General features: G+C 38.6%; 3 protein-coding genes across 3 annotated transcripts; 1 reads left to right on the forward strand and 2 right to left on the reverse strand.

The window, feature by feature from the left end:
* Nucleotides 1-3,600: 3,600 nt before the first annotated feature.
* LOC140946475 (uncharacterized) lies at nt 3,601-5,901 on the reverse strand. The gene has a single exon (XM_073395599.1). It carries the CDS (start codon nt 5,794-5,796, stop codon nt 4,543-4,545), a length of 1,254 nt encoding a protein of 417 aa, XP_073251700.1. The 5' UTR covers nt 5,797-5,901; the 3' UTR covers nt 3,601-4,542.
* Nucleotides 5,902-8,398: 2,497 nt separating this feature from the next.
* LOC140946476 (mitochondrial import inner membrane translocase subunit Tim29-like) lies at nt 8,399-9,235 on the reverse strand. The gene has a single exon (XM_073395601.1). It carries the CDS (start codon nt 9,227-9,229, stop codon nt 8,630-8,632), a length of 600 nt encoding a protein of 199 aa, XP_073251702.1. The 5' UTR covers nt 9,230-9,235; the 3' UTR covers nt 8,399-8,629.
* Nucleotides 9,236-9,284: 49 nt separating this feature from the next.
* Nucleotides 9,285-18,628, forward strand: LOC140946942 (translation machinery-associated protein 16-like). The gene is made up of 7 exons (XM_073396030.1): nt 9,285-9,385; nt 9,681-9,787; nt 11,911-11,948; nt 15,086-15,173; nt 15,799-15,947; nt 16,458-16,500; nt 18,461-18,628. Exons 1-7 carry the CDS (start codon nt 9,383-9,385, stop codon nt 18,585-18,587), a joined length of 555 nt encoding a protein of 184 aa, XP_073252131.1. The 5' UTR covers nt 9,285-9,382; the 3' UTR covers nt 18,588-18,628.
* Nucleotides 18,629-18,988: the final 360 nt, after the last annotated feature.

Genomic DNA, 18,988 nt, shown 5'->3' on the forward strand with positions numbered 1-18,988 from the left:
ATTTTCTTGAGATCTAATCGAGGTAATTCCAACACTACCCTCGTAGGGCTGTCTCGCAACCGAACGAAAATAGCCGCAATGCTACTTTGCGTACTTGATATTTATAGATCTAAGTGCATACTTCCTCACGGTTCGATTGAAGGCAAGAAATAACAGCTGAACACTACTGTCACGATTTCTTTTCACTCAAAATAAATACATGCAGTGATTCATGTTTGTATTCACATGATAATTTGTCAACACAAACGGTTTTAAACGCTTCGTTTATGTGGGCAAGGAACTAAATCCAGTGATAGTATGCGACAAAAAACGAATTGTTAATTAAAAACAAAGACTCACGTTAATCACTGTTAATAAATAAGAAGGAGTTTTATTCAGTTGATATCTATACAAACCCAGCAAATCGACAATAATTGGAAGCCGCATTAAGGTGTGGCTAAGACAGGATGTGGTTGATAAGCTCTTCCAACTCACAGCTTGAGAGCCGAGAAAGTGAGAAAGCAAATTGAAAAATGATCAACATGATCGTCCTCCTGGATGATATTGAACCATACACAGAATACACCCAATGTCATTTTATAAGCGAGGAAATACTGTGGAGAAACTACTTCTTACTGATTCCGCAAGGATTGATATGTGACATGTATCTGCTAGACTACGAGTAGTCCCCGATTTTTCCGCGTGTCGCCTTTTCTCGCGTGGGGTGATTTTCACGCGCGCTCGCGTTTCGCTCGCTCTACTATCCCTGAGGAAAAATGGGGGACTACTCGTACTCTAGTATCTGCACGTAAACGAATTATCACAGTACGTCACAATAAGATCAACCGGCTCAAGAAATGAAGTGAGGCAGGAGCCGATTGCCTGAGTACGGTTAGAAATTGACTGGACAGCTGACCCCAAAAGGTGCAAAGCACTACTGTCCGCTGGATAGACTAACACTTATCCCCTGGATGGTTATTTATCTTTGGTGGATAGCGCTATCTATCTAGCGTTTGAACAACCGGGGCATAGACTCTAAAACGCGCATGCCATTTACAGGCATATACCACTTAGTTGTCTTAGTTACCACTCTACTTTGCGGGTTACAGTGTTTCTCTGTGGCTACTATAAACAAGTTGACCGTCATTTCTTTTTTTTTGCCAAACCCTGAAATAATTTAAAAATGTTTAAGATGAACTGAAGCCACATTTTCACTGAAGCATTTTAGAATCTTGCCCGGAGGGGGTGGGGGGGGGGGGGGGGTTACACAGAAATAAGTAGGCTTGATTGAACAGAAAAGCGGCGGAGATTCCTTGCGGCAGTATCCTTGAATCAATGGTTGTTCCTCTAATGGCGGTGTTGTTGAAAATTATCAATAACTACATTCAAGATGTTTCAGAGGATCTAAGGATAAGCAGAGAGTGGATTTACTACCGAAACTTAAACCAACTTTTTTTACTGGTTGTATGTTTTTGGAAAAGGCCCTCTTATCAGGGGCACCCAACGACAATTTTCGGAAAAATATCTGTTCGGAAGACGATTTGAGATCTAGAATTTTCGGAACATTTGTTGTAAAATTTCTTGCTTGCCTGCTTCTCCTAGGATTTTCGAACATCTACAAAATGGTGAAATTGCCCATTTTCAACGGATTTTTACCCTAAAAAGGTCACCTAGAATTTTCGGGAGCCTTTTTTCTGGCTGAAATTTTCGAACAGGTAAGTTTTGATCCCTATAGTTTTCGGATCACTAGACTTTCAGCTAGGAAATCCGAACAGATGAAAAATTTATAGGGGGTAAAAATATGCCCATATATCCACCATTTAAATACTAAAACACGTTTAACAATGCTATGTTTAAGTGGTTTTGAACTACATTCTCGTTGGGTGCCCCTGTCTTATGGAGACCATTGTTAGTCAGGTCTGCTTCCTCTAATCCCGCCTTGAAGAATGAATCAAAATCTTTCTCTCGTAGTTTAAGAACAATTCTTTGCATCGGTGAACATGCTTTTAAAACTCGAGCGTAATTCACTAAAAACCATTGGAGACTTCTCGTGATACTGTCCCTTAACTATGTGGCTCTGGTCAGGAGTTGACGTTCTTGAAATTGATTTTAAATCTTTGCTTGCCACTTGCTTGGATTTGCAGTTGAATAAGACGTAAGACTTCAACGGTTACAGAAAGACATAAAAAATCTTGATGCCAGCATGAACATGAAAAGAAAGTTTTGAAACGTTACATGACTTTTGCGGAGTTGCACGAAAGATGGTTGCTCTGTATATTAAAAAATGCTCCTGGTGATTTTATAGCAAATACTGATTACAGGTAGCTAGAGTGAAGGACACCGTATTACATGTGAGCGGCGGACACTGTAGCCAAAGCTCTCAAATTAATTTCCCTTATTTACTGTAACTGAATCCTTTCTACATAAAGCGGACACCTCCATTATGAGCTGACGACGACACCTAAAAAAGTGAATGCATTAGATGGTAATTTCTATCGTTACAAACCTGCATGTTTTACTGTTTTATTTTAACATTAACGAATATTCAGGGAGGAAAGAAACTGGGAACTACAGTGTTACGAAGCAGCCTTAACACTGTGGCTTAACAGCTTGGATCCCTCGTTGGTTAGTTTATCATATATACAATTACAAGAAAATCAGCTACACCTGTTTTCGCATTTCTTTCAATCGGTTTGCTTGTACAGAGCTCAGTTGTTTTACTCAGTTGACCTCTTATAAAGTAGTTTGATTAACTGGCCCACTCAAGTAAAGAAATTAATGAAAACGTATATCGTCATACTCTCTTGGGGTATTCCAAATGTTTCCCCTGTTCTTGATCTTTTCAATGCCGTGTTTGAGTCCTCACATAACGTTCTCTAGCGAGCGGACACCTGAGCAATCTCCGAGGGTGTTCGCGAAATACAGGCCTATCACAAACAGCACTGATCAAAAGAATTTTAGGAAAAACTCAATAACGGCCTAGTACGTGATAAGGGGTGGAACAACAGCCAATGGAAGTAAATTAAATTACAACTCACACGACAGTCATTCATTATAACTGATATTAATTAAAGAATCAAACTGACATATTGATGAAAAAATCGAAACGGTGCGATTAATGTTTGTGGCCGAATAGTACAGTCGGTATTAATTTCCGCGCCAGAGAAAGATTGAATTAGTCTTATGATTAAAGAGCTCTGTCAATTGACTGTTTGAGAGATACAGTTCCTGTGATGTATTCGGTGAAGTTGATAAAATAATGGTCAGATTATTATCATTACTGCCTTAGCAGTGTATATACAAACGCATATTTTTGTCAACTGCCGGCGTCTCTTTGTTATTCACGTCACTACGATGTCTGGCATGTTTTGAGTTATCGTGATATTCAGTAGTGCATCCAGCTAAGGACATTTTAAAAACGCTTTCTTCTTACCGACGACTACCATTAACTTATCGTCCGAATCAATTTAATATCATACAATTCTCCGAAAAAAGAAGGCGGAATTACATAAAATAAAACATGCCTTACATACACATCTGGAAAGGGGGGGTAAAGAGTGAACTTCCTGGGAGACAAGTTATTCCAAAGCCGGGAAATCCTACATTGGTGCTATGGCCGGAGAAAATTTGAAACAAACAAATGCTAACACCAAAATGGCGCACTTTTAAAAATGGACATTGCCGTGGTGATTTTCCTGGTTGCTGTACTGAAGAATCTCCTGCAATTATTTTACTTCTTATCCCAGAATTAACAGCGTTTATCTTACCACAGAAATGTGTGATCCTTTAAGGAGAGAATAAGAGACAGAGAGTTCACAGAAGACCGGCAGCGTGACCGAGCAGTGAGAGCGCTGGACTTGTAATCCGGAGGCTCCGCGAGTTCAATCCCCGCCCCGGATTTGTTTTCGGTGAGTCCCGAATTTACCAGGAGTGGTTTGCCTCTGGCCAGTTGTGTTTCTCACTAAATTGTAGTGATTTGTTGTTAATTGCTTGTTTCTCGTCGTGCCTTTATTTGTTGGCAACACTGGGTTAACCAAACAACGCGCTTTTCGTCAAGAATCATCAATGTAGGAAACGCTGATACTTCGCGTTCAATTGGGTTGGGCTATATTTCAGTTCATATAACTTTGTGTTTGCAAAAAATTTCAGTACTTTTGGTGAACTTTTAATCATTAGGGTACTTCCTGATGGCTATCATCTCTTAATTGTAAAGAATGAATACATCGGCCTGTCTTTTTCAAGGTGTCTATTCCATCATTACCACGAATGACACATCATTTGTAAATATATTCCGTTGATGAAAAAGTGTCGTTTAGAGTTCTATATTGAGACTAAAAATAGATCGATGTACCTTTAAATAGAGCAATAATTAACCCTCAATGCTTTGTACTACCTACAAATTCAGTTGGCCTACAATGTTGTTAAACACTCTCACGGCACGAGCGTTTCAGTTGGCGAGTGAAGGGAAAACTCAGCACTTAACATGTCCCCCGGGTTAAATTCTGACCACCATTATCATTTGATGCATTTTACAGCTGAGGCTGTGCCGGTCAAGCTATGGAGTCAATACAGCGTTGTCGTCATAACCGACGCAAAACCAAATAAAGAATTACTTCTAAAACTCGCTGCAGCGAAATTGTCTTTTTCATTTTCCCACAGAGTTTGAACTGATGCGAACAATCCTTGCTCTCTCACTGAACCAATGTAGGCTTGACACACAACCTTACATTGCGGTACATTATCCACTGCTTTCATGGAAGACACAAGAGTTTTTAGGATTCTGCAGATGCTTTTACAAACGCGATCACACGTTTCTCGCTTGTATTCCTTTATTGAGAGCATGTGGGCGCGTAGAACGTGTTTAATAAGGTCATGAATTTTAACATCTTCCTCTTTAAACAAGGCCTGCTCTGGCAGGGGTTTGGTTTGAGATTCTTTTCGTATCGAGGATATGTCCTTGTTTTTCTTTTCTTCGTTTTCAATGGTTGTGTTGATTTGTTGGTTGGGAGGTAGTTGCGGGTCGGTGTTTCTTCTTTTCCTTTCCTTCTCAGATGGAGGTTTGTTGAACATTGTTAATGAAAGTTTCCTTGTCTTTTTGCTGTTTTCGGTTTTTTCTACAGTAGGGTCTTGTTTGTTGTTGCTTACGCCGGATTGATTCCCAGTAAAAATTCCGTGCAAAGATAACGGTGAAATTCTTCTTGTAATGCTCAGCTTTCGTCTCCTTTCTCCAGCTGGCGGTCTCGCTTCCTCAATTTCATCTGCATTTGTTCCGTTTCCACTAAAACTTGGCGCATTAAACGTAAACAGGTCTGAAATTTTCCTCGCGGATTTTTTCATTGCTGTCTTTATGCCATCTTCTTCCTCAGCTTCACTGGAAGAATGATAGCTACTGGTGCTTCCTTCGGAAGGTCTCGTCTTTGAACCGGCAGTAAACGAAGACGCTCTCGACGTCTTCCGGTGAACTATCGGAAGGTTCCCTGATTCACCTTCCTCAACTGTTTCCAGAGTCACGACCGAACTGCAGGTTGAAATTTCCGAGACAGCATCATCGTTATCTTCGTTAACAGTACTAGCAGATCTCATGTTTTCCATGAGCAAGTCTCGCAAAGAACTGTCCAGCTCAGGGGAGTCAACACTTGGAAGATTCCTTAAGTCCAGTTCCAATGGTTTCGCCTCAAACTTGGGGCCCGAATCAAAAGCTAACACAGGTGACGTCTGTACGACGCTAAACGGTTCTATATCGTTTGTTTCTATTCGTATGATCGGCGAAACCTTCTCGGGCGCGATCTTAACAACCATTTGCTTATAGACGTTCATCTTGGACGTAGTTATCGCGAAATATCAGGTTCTAATTACCCGAACTCTTCACCTAGATCAGATTCCTCCGTCTAAACGTCAAATCAACGGTAATCAATGTGGACGTGTTTGATGTACATGCTGCAAGGTTAAATGAATTGAAGAGAATGCAAACATGCATTACCCGCTGGTCTTCGGCACCCCATATCACAGTGTGAGATCAAAACATTTTTCAGTAAAATTGTTCACGGGATCAGAGCGGCAGGAAAATAAGAGGAGAAAAATTCAGCATTAACAGACATTTCAAAAAGAGGGGTAGAATTTTGGATTGTTATATCACAGTGGTGGCTAGGTTTGTACTTTAAAAACGAAAATGTTGCCCACGTTTTTATGTGTTTAGCAGTATTAATTGTCTTCCCTACTGTGATAAGAATTACCCCAAGGCGTTTCAATTTATTAGCGCCATAACTTCAACAGATAAAAGGTTGCGCTTAACATTGATCCATATATTCTTATCTACAAAATCCAACATCACCCCTCGTCCTTAATTTGCTTGTTTTGCAATTTTCAAGTCTTCAATTAAAACAGTCCTCGAAAATAAAGTGGACACGCGATATGTTACGAAGAGCAATCTAAATACCGTTAAGCTTGAACAAATATTGTTTTGTTTAAATATCGCCTGAAGCACATGTCGGAAATACAAAAAACATCATTGGGACGCTTATCGGCATTTTGCGACATCGATCTTAATCATTTTTGCTTTGCCTAAACTCTTTGTGGATCTCAAACTGTCAAACTAAGACAAATCGCTTAATATCCTTTTGTTCAATGTTTACTTGCAATCACTCTGAATTATATTATAAAACGGCATGAAAAGATTATTAAACCCTTTTCTGAAATTACTCAGCCATCACAAACTCTATCCCTATGGACTTCCGAGGTCTTTTCAACTTATTAATTGATGGATGGAAACATTGAAATGAAAGCTCTTGAGAAGTCCATCCACTAATGCAGGGTCGTTTTTCACTACTTCATAAAATCGAGTATTGGATAATTCTTCAATGTTGATGTTTGTCTGCTGTTGTGGTCGAAAGGGTTAATTTTGTATAGGACATTACCCGCTAGTAGACATGGAAGACCATCGTACCGTATACACGCTTGCAATACTAATCATTTTTCCAGAGATTAACCCGATTGAGGTATCTTTTTTCCGCATTTCTGATCTTCATGTCCAACCAAAAAGACGTTATAATTACCCCCATAAACACAATAACGTACTCTTGATTGCTTTCATGTTCACAAGATCAAATATAATTAGTTCCATTGACCCAAGAATCCTGTTGCAATGAACAGAAAAATGATTTGGTTATCATCTCGCATCAGATCAACTTTAATTTCTATTAACATGTAACTCGGCAAAAATCTTGCATTAATTATTTCAGTGCTTCCAAAATTAAGTATTTTAACACATTGAGAGTGGGGCGTCAAGGCCAAATAACAGGAAAGAAACAACGTACAAGGTCAAGGTGCCAAGTCACTGTTCATAGGCAAGAATGAAAGTGTAAACGAAATTAAGTTTCAGCGCAAGCATTTTCTTGAGTGGCCAAATGCTGAATATTTTGTATTTGCCAGATATTCTAGTTTTGCACAATGCAGACCTTACCTGGTGCACTTATTTGGCTGCAAGCAAAGACACACTAGCCTTGTGTCATTCAAGCTTTGATAGTCTCAAGATAGGCTCATTTTACGTCACGAAAGTAGTAAAATTTGGAAAAACAGAACAACAGTTCTATGTGAGGATAGTTGGAGCCAGAAAAGGGGTGAACAGCCTGGGAGGGAAAAATTGGAAGAAAAAATGGGGCTCTTTCTTATTCTGTGCCAAGAGATCATAATATTATGGCTCTTGTCTGCACCGTTTTGGACCTTTCCTTGTACCAAAATCTGCACTGGTAGGATCACTCTTTAAAGAAACTTTGTACTGTAGGGGGAGTTGCATTTAAAAAAGGGAAATTACAGGGGGTTGGTGCTTTGGACAAGGTTCTTTTGGTTTAGTTTTTCCACTTTCTTTTGCAACTTTGACAACCTAGTTTTCAAAAGATCATAAGTGATGGAGTGGTAAGTGGAATCGGAATGCTATTTTTACTAGATCATGATGCAGTATGCATCTCATTACAAAATATTATTCTCACTTTACAACCCCATTGCTAGTGAAAACCAGCCTTAAGACCGGACCTGGGAGACGGCAGAAATCGAGCCTAGCATTAACTTGGCAGTGAAATCTGATACTAAGTATACCTGATGTGACTCTGAGGAAGGAGACAGAGAGTCTTAACTTGTAACAATCTGTTTACTTTCTTGCTAGGCTTTCCCCTCTTTTCACATAAATATTATGCAAGGTTGTATTGGACTTCTCTTCATTTCTTTTGTTTATGCTTACACCACACATACCATTTCCCAGTGCATGGTTCAATAAATCTTGTCACCAGTGTATCTGCCAGATAGCAATTTACCCCATGGATAGCACGACCCAACTTTTGAACAACCCGGACCCGTAGGACATCAGTTACCCTAGTGATCAGCATGAAAATCCTTCATTGTCTTTTCCAAGAGAAAACAACAAAGCCAACACATAGGTTTTTTTTATTTGCCATGAAGAACTTTGCTTACTCAGTTAATATCTCATTTGCTATAAGTAAGGAGTACAGTCTGCCAATTCTGCTTCATTGCCTTCTCCAAGAAAAACCACTGTCCATGGAACCCAATATCAATTTCTCTTTGAGGGCTAACACTTCAAACATAACACAACACATTTTTAATGCTTAGAAGGAACTGTGCTTTATATCGATCTCACTTGCTATGTGTCAGGAGGACAGTCTGCCAATTCAGCTTCATTTACATCAAAATCTTTCATAGCCTTCTCCAGGAAAAGCCAATGTCCGAGGAACCCCACATCAATCACCTTTTGAGGAAATGTCTTCCACCTGGGCTGAGTATAGTAGCAGTGTTTTTCATAAAGATCGCAGCCTGGCCCAAATTCTGATACCCATACTAGCGAGAGGAGGCCCAAACTTTGAATTCTTAGTCTCTCCTGGTTACGAAATTTCAGCAAGTTTTGGACGTAACTGTCCGACGCTGGATTCCTTATTAGATGACTGATCTGTAACAGTTCATTTGAGGATTCCAACAGAGCGTCCTCATAGGAATTAACGTCTGGGTTGTGCTCATAAATGTAATACAGACCACCAAAAGTGGCCAGCGCCGTAAGAAATCGAAATGGTTTTTCTTTTGCCTGCAAGTAAAAGTCCTTGAACACGGCTTTGTAGTCGGTGAAAATATTAATGGCTGACCTTCCAAGCTTTCTTTGCTTCAAGTTTTCAAATTGAGGCAAAAACATGCTGTTTATCTGATTTACTTTTCCAAACGCGCTCCTAAAATTCCTCAGCCTGGCGGCCATTTTAGTTTTAGTGCCCAGAACGCATAATCGTAGAGGAGAGCTGACCAGTAGCAGGCTCGTTTATAATTTTCACGTGGTTGGTCCGATTGCACAACTCAACAAACTGTTATTTTTGTTTACGTTTACACTTTAGGAGACTTCTGCAATTTGAAAATGGTAAGTTTCAGTCGATGGAACGTTTCAGTATTTATTTGTTTATTCAAGTGGCCCAGTTTTTAGTACGTCTATAAACTGATCGTTTAGCTGTGCACTGAATCTTTTCAGTTTATAGTTTCTCAATCCTTTCCAGAACGAAGCTAGTTTACCACATATAGTTAAGTGAGTGTTATTTGTTTGTTTTCTGTCGAAATCCAGTGGATAAAAGGAAACACGTACATGTTCCTTTTTAACAAACTCATCAAGTAAGTGTACACTGCAGTATGATTGAAGCGAAATTCTTGTTTTTTTCCAGCCCAAGGAAGGGAAATCAAAAGTTCATTGTAAAAAAGTGGTTCATCCTAATTCTAGAAAAGCTGTGAAGCTGGCACGACAGGCTCACAGGGATGAAAAACTACAAAGGTGAAAAACCCTGCATTTTGTATGAGAGAGAGGTGATATTGTGATATTAATGCATAAGTCAATTCCAGCTGCGCCAAACCCCACCCCACCCCCGGGGTGACCCCCGGGCATTAGCAATTTTTTGGCCTTGGATGGCAAATTCCCTGGGGGTGGGGACTCTTGAGCTGTCAAATCCCCCCAGGTGGGGACGAAAAAAGAGGCAAATGCCCCGTCCTTCGTCAACACTGTAACATTTTTCATTGATTGCACAGTCGAATAATGCCGTTTTAGGCATTTTAATGTACCATTTTTTGTTTCAATCAACATCTTCCTTTGTAATAGCGCTAGGATTCTAATAAAGACTTCACGCTGCGACGACATGCACCAGTGGGCTGGGCACAGCTGGAATTGACTGATGCATAATGACCAAATAATACCACTAGATTTAGGTAAAGAGATTCTATTCTATAGAAAAGAAAATTGATAAATTAAGGGTAAAATTCAGACAAACAACATGGCCTTGAGACAGCGACATGAGACAGATGAAATGGTGACAAGTAAGACAAAGAGGGTTAAAACTGATCCAATGACAGAGGTGAATGCATAGTAAAATACAGACAGAGACATTACTTCCTCCTTAATACAGAATGAAAAGGTTTTTGAAATGTGTAGTTCCAGAAAATATCCAAAACAAACCTGCCTCCACAGAAGACAACTGGAAATTCCAATGGGGTAAGTGGGTTCTCAGTAAGGCAGGAATTTCCAAGGGAATGGAGGATTTTAGGAATCTCCACTTCGAGAGGGTGAAGGAAGAAAAAGAAATTGAAAGTAATGCACGACGGATCTATAGCATGAAATAATGTTTTCTTTTTTTGAATGGAAATTAGAGCTCCTGTCCATTGAGATGAAGTTAACGTAATTGGCTTTAATGATTCTGTTTTTGTTTATAAATGACAGTTATTATTCATTCAAAATATTTCCCCGATTCTGATTGGCTAAAAGCACACGTTTAATTCACCATAACCAGTTACTGATGACCAAATTTGGAAGAATTTTGTGTTTAACGAGGAAATGACGTCAAAAATGCAGCGTTCGTGCAAGTTAAGGCACCGTTAACCGAGAAGACCTGGGGACGAGGTTGAGTTGTTTTGGTTTGTGTAAACAAAAATGGCGGTCGTTTCACTCGTTTCAAGAGTAAGAACTAGGCGAAAAAATAGCTAAAGACATGGCAAGAACAGCAAGAAGGCAACTCGAAGGGTGACATCTGCTATTTGGAGAATATTTGCGGAGCTAGACAAACCTACACGTGCACAATGGAAGATGAACTTAACATCGATGGATCAATGGAGGTAAACATGTTTTAGCCATGTTTTTAAACTAGGAATTATTTTGAATGAATAATAACACAATTATTGAATTCGGCTTTGGTATCATATGAAGAATATTATTATGGAGATCTCGGAGGGTGTTATCTGCCTTGGCCTACGGCCTCGACGGATAACACCCTCCTCGATCTCCATAATTCTTCATAAGATACTCAGCCTCGTTCATTAATTGTTAATTTATAACCATATGAGAGTTCCACGTCCGCTTGGTACTCGGGCACATTCAGTTTTTTCCACCGTTAATAAATAAATTTAGTCTGTACTTAACGCTCAGAACAAAACAGCAAAATCTCTCAAAAAACTTAGTAAGTTTTTGGTGTTCCTTTTTGTCAAAAGAGGTGACAATATAAAGTTCCCTCATGTTTCATTTCCTGCGTTCATTCATTGTCAGCATTATCATCATTGCTTACTTCACCAGTAACATTGAGTTTGCTCGAGTAGTCCATGTTTGGAAGAAGAAAAGGAAGAAGACTTTATTTTTTAAGGGTTTTTAATGAGGGGGAAATTCCTGGGTGGAGGGCTGGCGATAAAAGATCCCATTGGAGTGGAAATTCTGGAGTGGTGCAGGGATGTAAACCAAAATGTCTTCTGTGGGGGAGGGGCAGGGGTGGAGTATGGATATTTTCTGGAACCATACAATTAAGACTACGAACTTATAGGGTTTGTCTCTTACTGGACATCAACTTCTGAAATTTTGTAATGACTGTCTCTTAACTGTACCCATTTGATTTATGTAAACTGTGTTTTACTGCTTTATAGAAAAAAAGCTGAGAGAAATTACCTTCTTCAAATCAAAGGTATTTGTCCCTCTGTATATCTACTTAAGGTGACTCAACCCAGTTTTTTTAGGGGGTACCATCCTACTTTGAAGCTCTCTGGTATCCCCACCTTTACTTTTATCAGTGGCCCTGAAAAAATTTGAAGGAAAAAAAACTACGAATTTTTAAGAAAATGCTTTTTTCGTGAGAAGGACTCTTCAACGTTGACAAACTTCAACAGATAGCTTAAACTATAATTTCTATATGTTTGCTTTGCTCGAAATCACGGGCATTTACAAGGCCCTAAAGCTTTTTGCTGACTTGCAAGGACCCATCTGTTATAACAATGCCCAAAATAAAGGGATGAATCTCATAGTTTATTAGATATAATTGTGTAAAGTTTGCTTATCATTTTCGCATAAATTATGACCTAAATTTGGAAACTGCTGAATTTCTCGAATTGGGTCTTTGCGATTTTGGTGAAACTCTGTTCAGCGCAAGGCACTAATGCGCGCTATGTGTAGCCGAGAGATTTTCACGAAAAAAAGCCGGCAAAAGCAGATTTTCGACTCAGACCTCAAAGGGGCGTGGCATTATAACCACCTGACATTTACTCTGATCACCAAAAATTTTATGTTATAATTATTGTAGATCGATCTATATGTTATCCATTCTATGTGTTAGACTTACGATAAAAGTAAAGGTGGGGATACCAGAGAGCTTCAAAGTAGGATGGTACCCCCTAAAAAAACTGGGTTGAGTCACCTTAAGGTGGCTCGACTGGATTTTTTTGGGAGGATACCTCCCAAGTTTGAGCACTAACTACGTCGCCATGAGTATAGATATGGGAAAAAGATTACCACAACTGTATTATATAAAGATGAAAATTTCTTATGATCTGGGTTTTATTGCAATCGGAGTCACCATGGCAACGTAACAACGCCATCACGTTTTTTATTTATCTTTGTGTTTCTCTGTACCGGGAGTTTTTTTAAGAAATCGCTTAAGGGAGTTTGTACCTGCCATAATTGCCTCAATTATGGCAAAGTTTGAACAAATTCTATGAGAGCGAGCGAAATATTTTGAAACAAAGTTTTAAGCATCGTAAAAACAGTGAAATAGCATGCTATCCACACAATTAGCTAATTTTTAAAGAAAATGATGAGCTTTGGAAACGCGGCTTCATCTTATGGTGGTTTGATTCCATTGACAACTGCGTACAAGAAAAGAGAAAAATTGCTCTGGGCGATCGCGAGTAAGAAGAATTTTATTAACTTGCCTTCAGCTGCTTTTGTTACAGTTTTGCTCGTAATTTGGTCCATGCCTACAATTTTCGCATTTTTCAAAAAACCGCTCGATAAATTTTTTTATAAATTTGAGAATCCCAAGATCAATTGCCAATAAATATACCCTGCAAGTTTCAAGAACATCGAAAACAGAGAAGGCTTTTAAATAGGGCCTCAAATATAACCAATTTTCCCCCCAGGTTTTGTGTTTACAAGTGAGCGTCCTCATTATTCACTGGCATTGTTTCCAAGTTTCATATGCACGTGCACATTTAGCAAAAAGAAATAAATTTGCATCAAAAAGAACTCTAGATTACGTTCGGAAGAAATATCCGGAATATGCTAATAATTGGCTTGTGTCACAGATGGCAGTGAGAGCCGAGACGGTGAACGTCACGGCTCATCGTGTAGGATCCAATACTTAGTTATCTTACTCGGGTTATAACATCACAAACTCTTACAAAGAGTTACTGTGATGTTATAATATATCACTGATTTCTTTACCCGGTTATTAGCATATTCGGGAGATTTAACCGAGAGTCTTTTTTGATGCAAATTCTATCTTTTTGCAAAATGTGCACGTGCATATGAAACTTGGAAACAATGCCAGTGAATAATGAGGATGCTCACTTGTAAACACAAAATCTGGGGGAAAAATTGGTTATATTTGAGGCCCTATTAGAATGCCTTCTCAGTTTTCAATGATCTTAAAAATTGCTGGGTATATTTATAGTCGATTGGTCTCGGGATTGTCAAATTTATAAAAAAATTTATCGAGCGGTTTTTTGAAAAATGCGAAATTCGTAGGCATGGACCAAATTACGTGCAAAAACTGTAACAATAGCAACTGAATGCGAGTTACTAAAATTCTAGTTACTCGCGATCGCCCGGAGCAAATCTCCTCTTTTTTTGTACACAGTTTTCAATGGAATCAAACCACTATGAGATGAAGCCGCGTTTCCCAAGCTTATCATTTTCTTAAAAATTTAGCTAATTGTGTGGATAGCATGCTATTTCACTGTTTTTACGATGCTTAAAACTTCGTTTCAAAATATCTCAAAAACGCTCTCATAGAATTTGTTCAAAATTTGCCATAATGGAGGCAATTATAGTAGGTACGTACTCCCTTAAGCAATTTCTTAAAAAAACTCCTGGTACAGAGAAACACAAAGATAAATAAAAAACGTAATGGCGTTGTTACGTTGCTATGGTGACTCCGATTGCAATAAAACCCAGATGATAAGAAATTTTCATCTTTATATAATACAGTTGCGGTAATTTTTTTCCCATATCTTTACTCATGGCGACGTAGTTAATGCTCAAACTTGGGAGGTATCCCCCTCAAAAAATCCAGTCGAGCCACCTTAACTGCCCTTGATCCTTTTTTAAGTTTTTAGACTACTGTAACTTACTTAATAGACCCATTATTACTGCAGAGATAATACTTATTATGTTAGACGAAGGAGAATGCTTAATATCTAGTCCCTCAGGTAGCATTCTGGATGCCATATGATTTCACGGTTGTTGCCATCTTGGACCGGCTGGCACATTTTGCCTTCATCTCTTGTGTTCAGTTTTTCTTGCCTGGGAACTGGTATCTATTTTGTAACACTCATTCACAGATGAAACATTGGCGAGTTTGTGAATATCTTGAGCATGGTAGTCAGTGTTTGACCTGCTATTACTTACATGTACTTTGCTTAGAGGTTTGGCCAACTGTAAAATGTAAAAAATACAGGACGTTCTTGCATTTTTAAGGAAAAATGAAATAGTAAATATGCATTGTAAAAAAAGTGGGAGGATCAACAATAACACTGAGAAAGATAGATCCCACTCTCCTAATTTGCAATAAAAATATTGTCAAACTAGATTATCTTGCTCTCTTTGTAGCTGGAGAAAAGTTTAGATGGTTTTATGAGAACGTAGAAGAGGAAAAGACACAATATTCTTGTTATGAAGTGTGTGAGCTTATTGAAAGGTGGGTATTTTGTTGTACGTTTTTCTTGGACTAGCAAAAAACAACAATAATAGATGTCAATTATTTTTATTCAAAGGAAAAAATGAAAGACACCCTTGGGTAATAGTATTATGCTAATCAAGACTGGTGCCAATTTTTAAAATTATTGTAATTTGCCTTTTGTAAAAATGATAGGAAAAAAGAATAACAGTTAAACAGTTAAACCAGTGTGGTGGTATCAATAAAAGCTGACTAGCAATGGTGTAAAGATGTGAACTTAAACCGGTGCCTTTTTGGACTTAATTTTCACCTTTATGCATTAAATTAACATTGTTCGAAATGCTTGCCTTCTTTGGCTTACTGTAACACCTACAGCATCTCGACCAGGCAATCAGAATGGGCTGTGGAGGGCTGGTTTACCTCCTATAAACAGATTTTGGTTTTTATAGAGTAATATTTAACATCTCTTGCACTTTCTTACTTACTTGTATCACTGAGATGAGATCTGAATTGGCAAACACTGAATGCTGCAATCTTTCTAGAGTGTAAATAATGACCTGTTTGCTCTGAGACACCGTTTGTAACTTGCAAGTAATTTTTTGGGTTACTTAACATTTACATGGTAAAAGTGTTTCTGTTTTTTCAGATATTTGCACAGATTTGACCAAGAACTTGAGCAAATTAATGAACAGAACAGCATGAAGGGAAGACAAGGCAGGGTTCATGCATCAAGGGAAGATGCACTAAAAAATATTATTGAACGTGAAAGAGAACTTTATAATGCTAATGGAATTGGTGAGCATGTGCAACTTTTTAAAATTTATTAGTTGTTTTAATTTTTCATTAACTATTTAATGACATGCATTGAAATCCAAATTCTCCTCCCTTGACTTTACTGTATGCTTGTTATGGAGGATGAAATCAGGAACAAAGGAAGTACACCGATAATGTAAAAAATCAACTGAAGAAATTTATCTTGAGTGATCCCGCCTTTGATTTGACTAACCTCTGTAATTGACTCTTAGCCCAAAAGATTGTTTTATATTAATTACTTTTTCGCACCAAATTTAGTTTTTGGAGGGCTTATTAAGACGGAGATTTTCGGAATGCATGGAAGATTTAGAAGAAGTTAAGTTAATTAACTATCCTTATGTAAAGTTAAGCATATGTATCAGAAATGTTACATTAAAAAATCATTCGAGGCTTCCAGTCTCAATGAATTAGCAAATGAACGCAGCACGTTGGAAGCAAAAAAGAAAGTTTTGAACGCAAAGGTTGACTTAAAAATGTTTTTTTTGTCTGCAGAACTTCCAGATCTCACATCTTCTAAAACACTATCTCAGTTTAGGTAAGCCTATGGAGTTTATGTGACGTTAGTTTGAGTTTCATGCAAGGAACATTCGGTTTTGGCCGTATGTGAAGCTAGATGAGACACAAACTTTAGATCTTGGATTCCAGAAAGTGCATGCTTTTGAATCACGTCAAAACACTTCCGCTTCTCAGAGGCTTTCGCTTCTCATTAGCTTTCAAAACTGCACAGTAAAAGTACAATGATTTTGTCGTTAGTTATCCCAGCCCTTCAGAAGTTTTTGTGTTTTGTTGAACGATGTTTTTAGTGGGTAGTAGTAGTGTTAAAATTTTGTTTGTTCGTTTGTTTAGCTTGGTTTTCGTAGTAGTTGAAAAAGTTTTTTGTTTTTGTTGGTTTACTTGCCCTTAAACAGTCATTTCCTCGGAAAACAATACTGCCCACCTAAAAAAAAAAGACTTATACGACTTGTGAAGCTGAATCTGTCGATTTCAGTACAGTGGATCCTGACGGAACCACTGTAATTAGTTTCTGTATTACTTAGTCGGGCCATGTTATTTATGTCTCAGTAGTCCAAAATCATTAGTAGACCTTTCATTGGAACCAAATACCAAAGAAATAAAACAGGACATTAGCATCGTCAATCTAAACATCTCTAACTTAGTTTGAACTTACACAAAGCGGTCATTCAGATTCTGCAGACCGGTTCCGCGGAAACACTTAAAAGTTGATCATTTATACCTTACAGTACTTAATCACAAACAGTACCCTGCATAACTCATTTCAGTGTTGCCAATATCATCAGAAATTAACTTTATCTTTTCCCGTCTATTGTAACAATGTGACCATCGACATGCTGTCATATGAAAATTTTTCGATAAACGTCAGAAAAAGCAAACCTTAGTACTGCACACAGTTGGCAAGGAAGTGTCCGTATTAACAAGGTTAACTTTCCATAAGAATCTGTTGATTGGCCGATTAGAGAAAAGTGTCCTTTTTTGGCATTAACCGGTGTCCGTATTAAACGGGTTGAATTTAAAGAAAACCTTTCGTTATAATGAGGTGTCCGTATTATGCATCAGTCAATTCCACCTGCGCCCAGCCCCCCCCCCCCCCCCCCCCCGCGGGCAACTGCGGGGCATTTGCCCGCCTTGTAAGTCCCGGGGGTGGGGCATTTGCAAATGTTGCACTGCCCGGGGGCCGGGCATTTGCCAACCCCCGGGCCAATCCCGAGCTTTTGAGACGCACGCGGTTTCCTATCAGAATATAACTAAAAGCAAGGTTTTACTGGAAGAAAAGCAGATTGGCTCATTTGTCAAGGACAGGAATAAATTGTAGAGGGTTGTAAAGGCATGTTCTCGATTTTACATGTATGTATGCATTTCTTCATTGCTTATCAAGCCAGAATTACGTAGCGAAATTGGAGATATCGATGTGAATCAACGTTTTTTGGTTATTGAATCAAATTTCTGTTGATATTACTTGAAGAACATCTTTTCATATTTATAAAACTATTCACAACATATAACTTTACAGCGCTCTATTAATTTTAATGTCAATAATTTTATACCAATACTAAAACCATAAACTGGTTCATGTCGTCGCGGCGTGAAGTCTTAATTAGAATCCTTGCACTATTACGAAGGAAGACGTTAATTAAACCAAAAAAATCGCACATTAAAATGCTTAAAATGACACTATTTGACTGTGAGATCAATGAAAAATGTTGCAGTGTTGACGGAGGACGGAGCATTTGCCCTCTTTTTTCGTCCCCACCCCGGGGGATTTGACAGCTCAAGAGTCCCCACCCCTGGGAATTTGCCATCCAAGGCGAAAAAAAATGCTAATGCCCGGGGGTCAGCCCGGGGGGGGGGGGGCCTGGGCGCAGGTGGAATTGACTGATGCATTAAGGAGGTGTTCGTGAGCGGGATTCCTCATTGAACTGTTCAGCCCACCCACATCTCTACAACGAAGATTTTAACCAGTTTTATTTTGCTTTCAGAGACTGGGATTGCGATGTAGCCAGCCTCAAGCTGATGAAAATGCGAAAATTTAACTCATCTCTATTAAACAAAAAACAGGACACAAAGAGTATGAACATTGGCAACGACGATACGGATGAAAAATAGATTATTAGTGAAAGAAAATAAAATGGCGTCGTTAACACTTATCGCAACTCATGCTCACATTGATACATTTTTTAACTGAAAAACAATTTCGTACGTTTTCAAGCAAATACCCCCGTAAAATACTTTTGTGGGACTGGAGGTACAAACCACGCTTTTGAATCCAGTCAAAAGATATTTTTGTCTCTTTCCTACGGCCTTACAATTGTAACATCTCTCTTATCTTTCCATTTCTTTCCGCACTTGTCCCTTTGAATTGGTCGCCGGGATCAACTTTAGTGCAATCAGGATCTTCTCGCCGAAAACATCAATGTATGACCATTCAAATGAAATCTCTTTAGTAGTTCTTTTTAGATAGTATGTAGTTTAAACGTTTGAGGCAGTTGCAGTAGTTCAAAATTTAA

Source organism: Porites lutea, chromosome 8 (assembly GCF_958299795.1).
Source record: "Porites lutea chromosome 8, jaPorLute2.1, whole genome shotgun sequence".
Taxonomy (NCBI): domain Eukaryota; kingdom Metazoa; phylum Cnidaria; class Anthozoa; order Scleractinia; family Poritidae; genus Porites; species Porites lutea.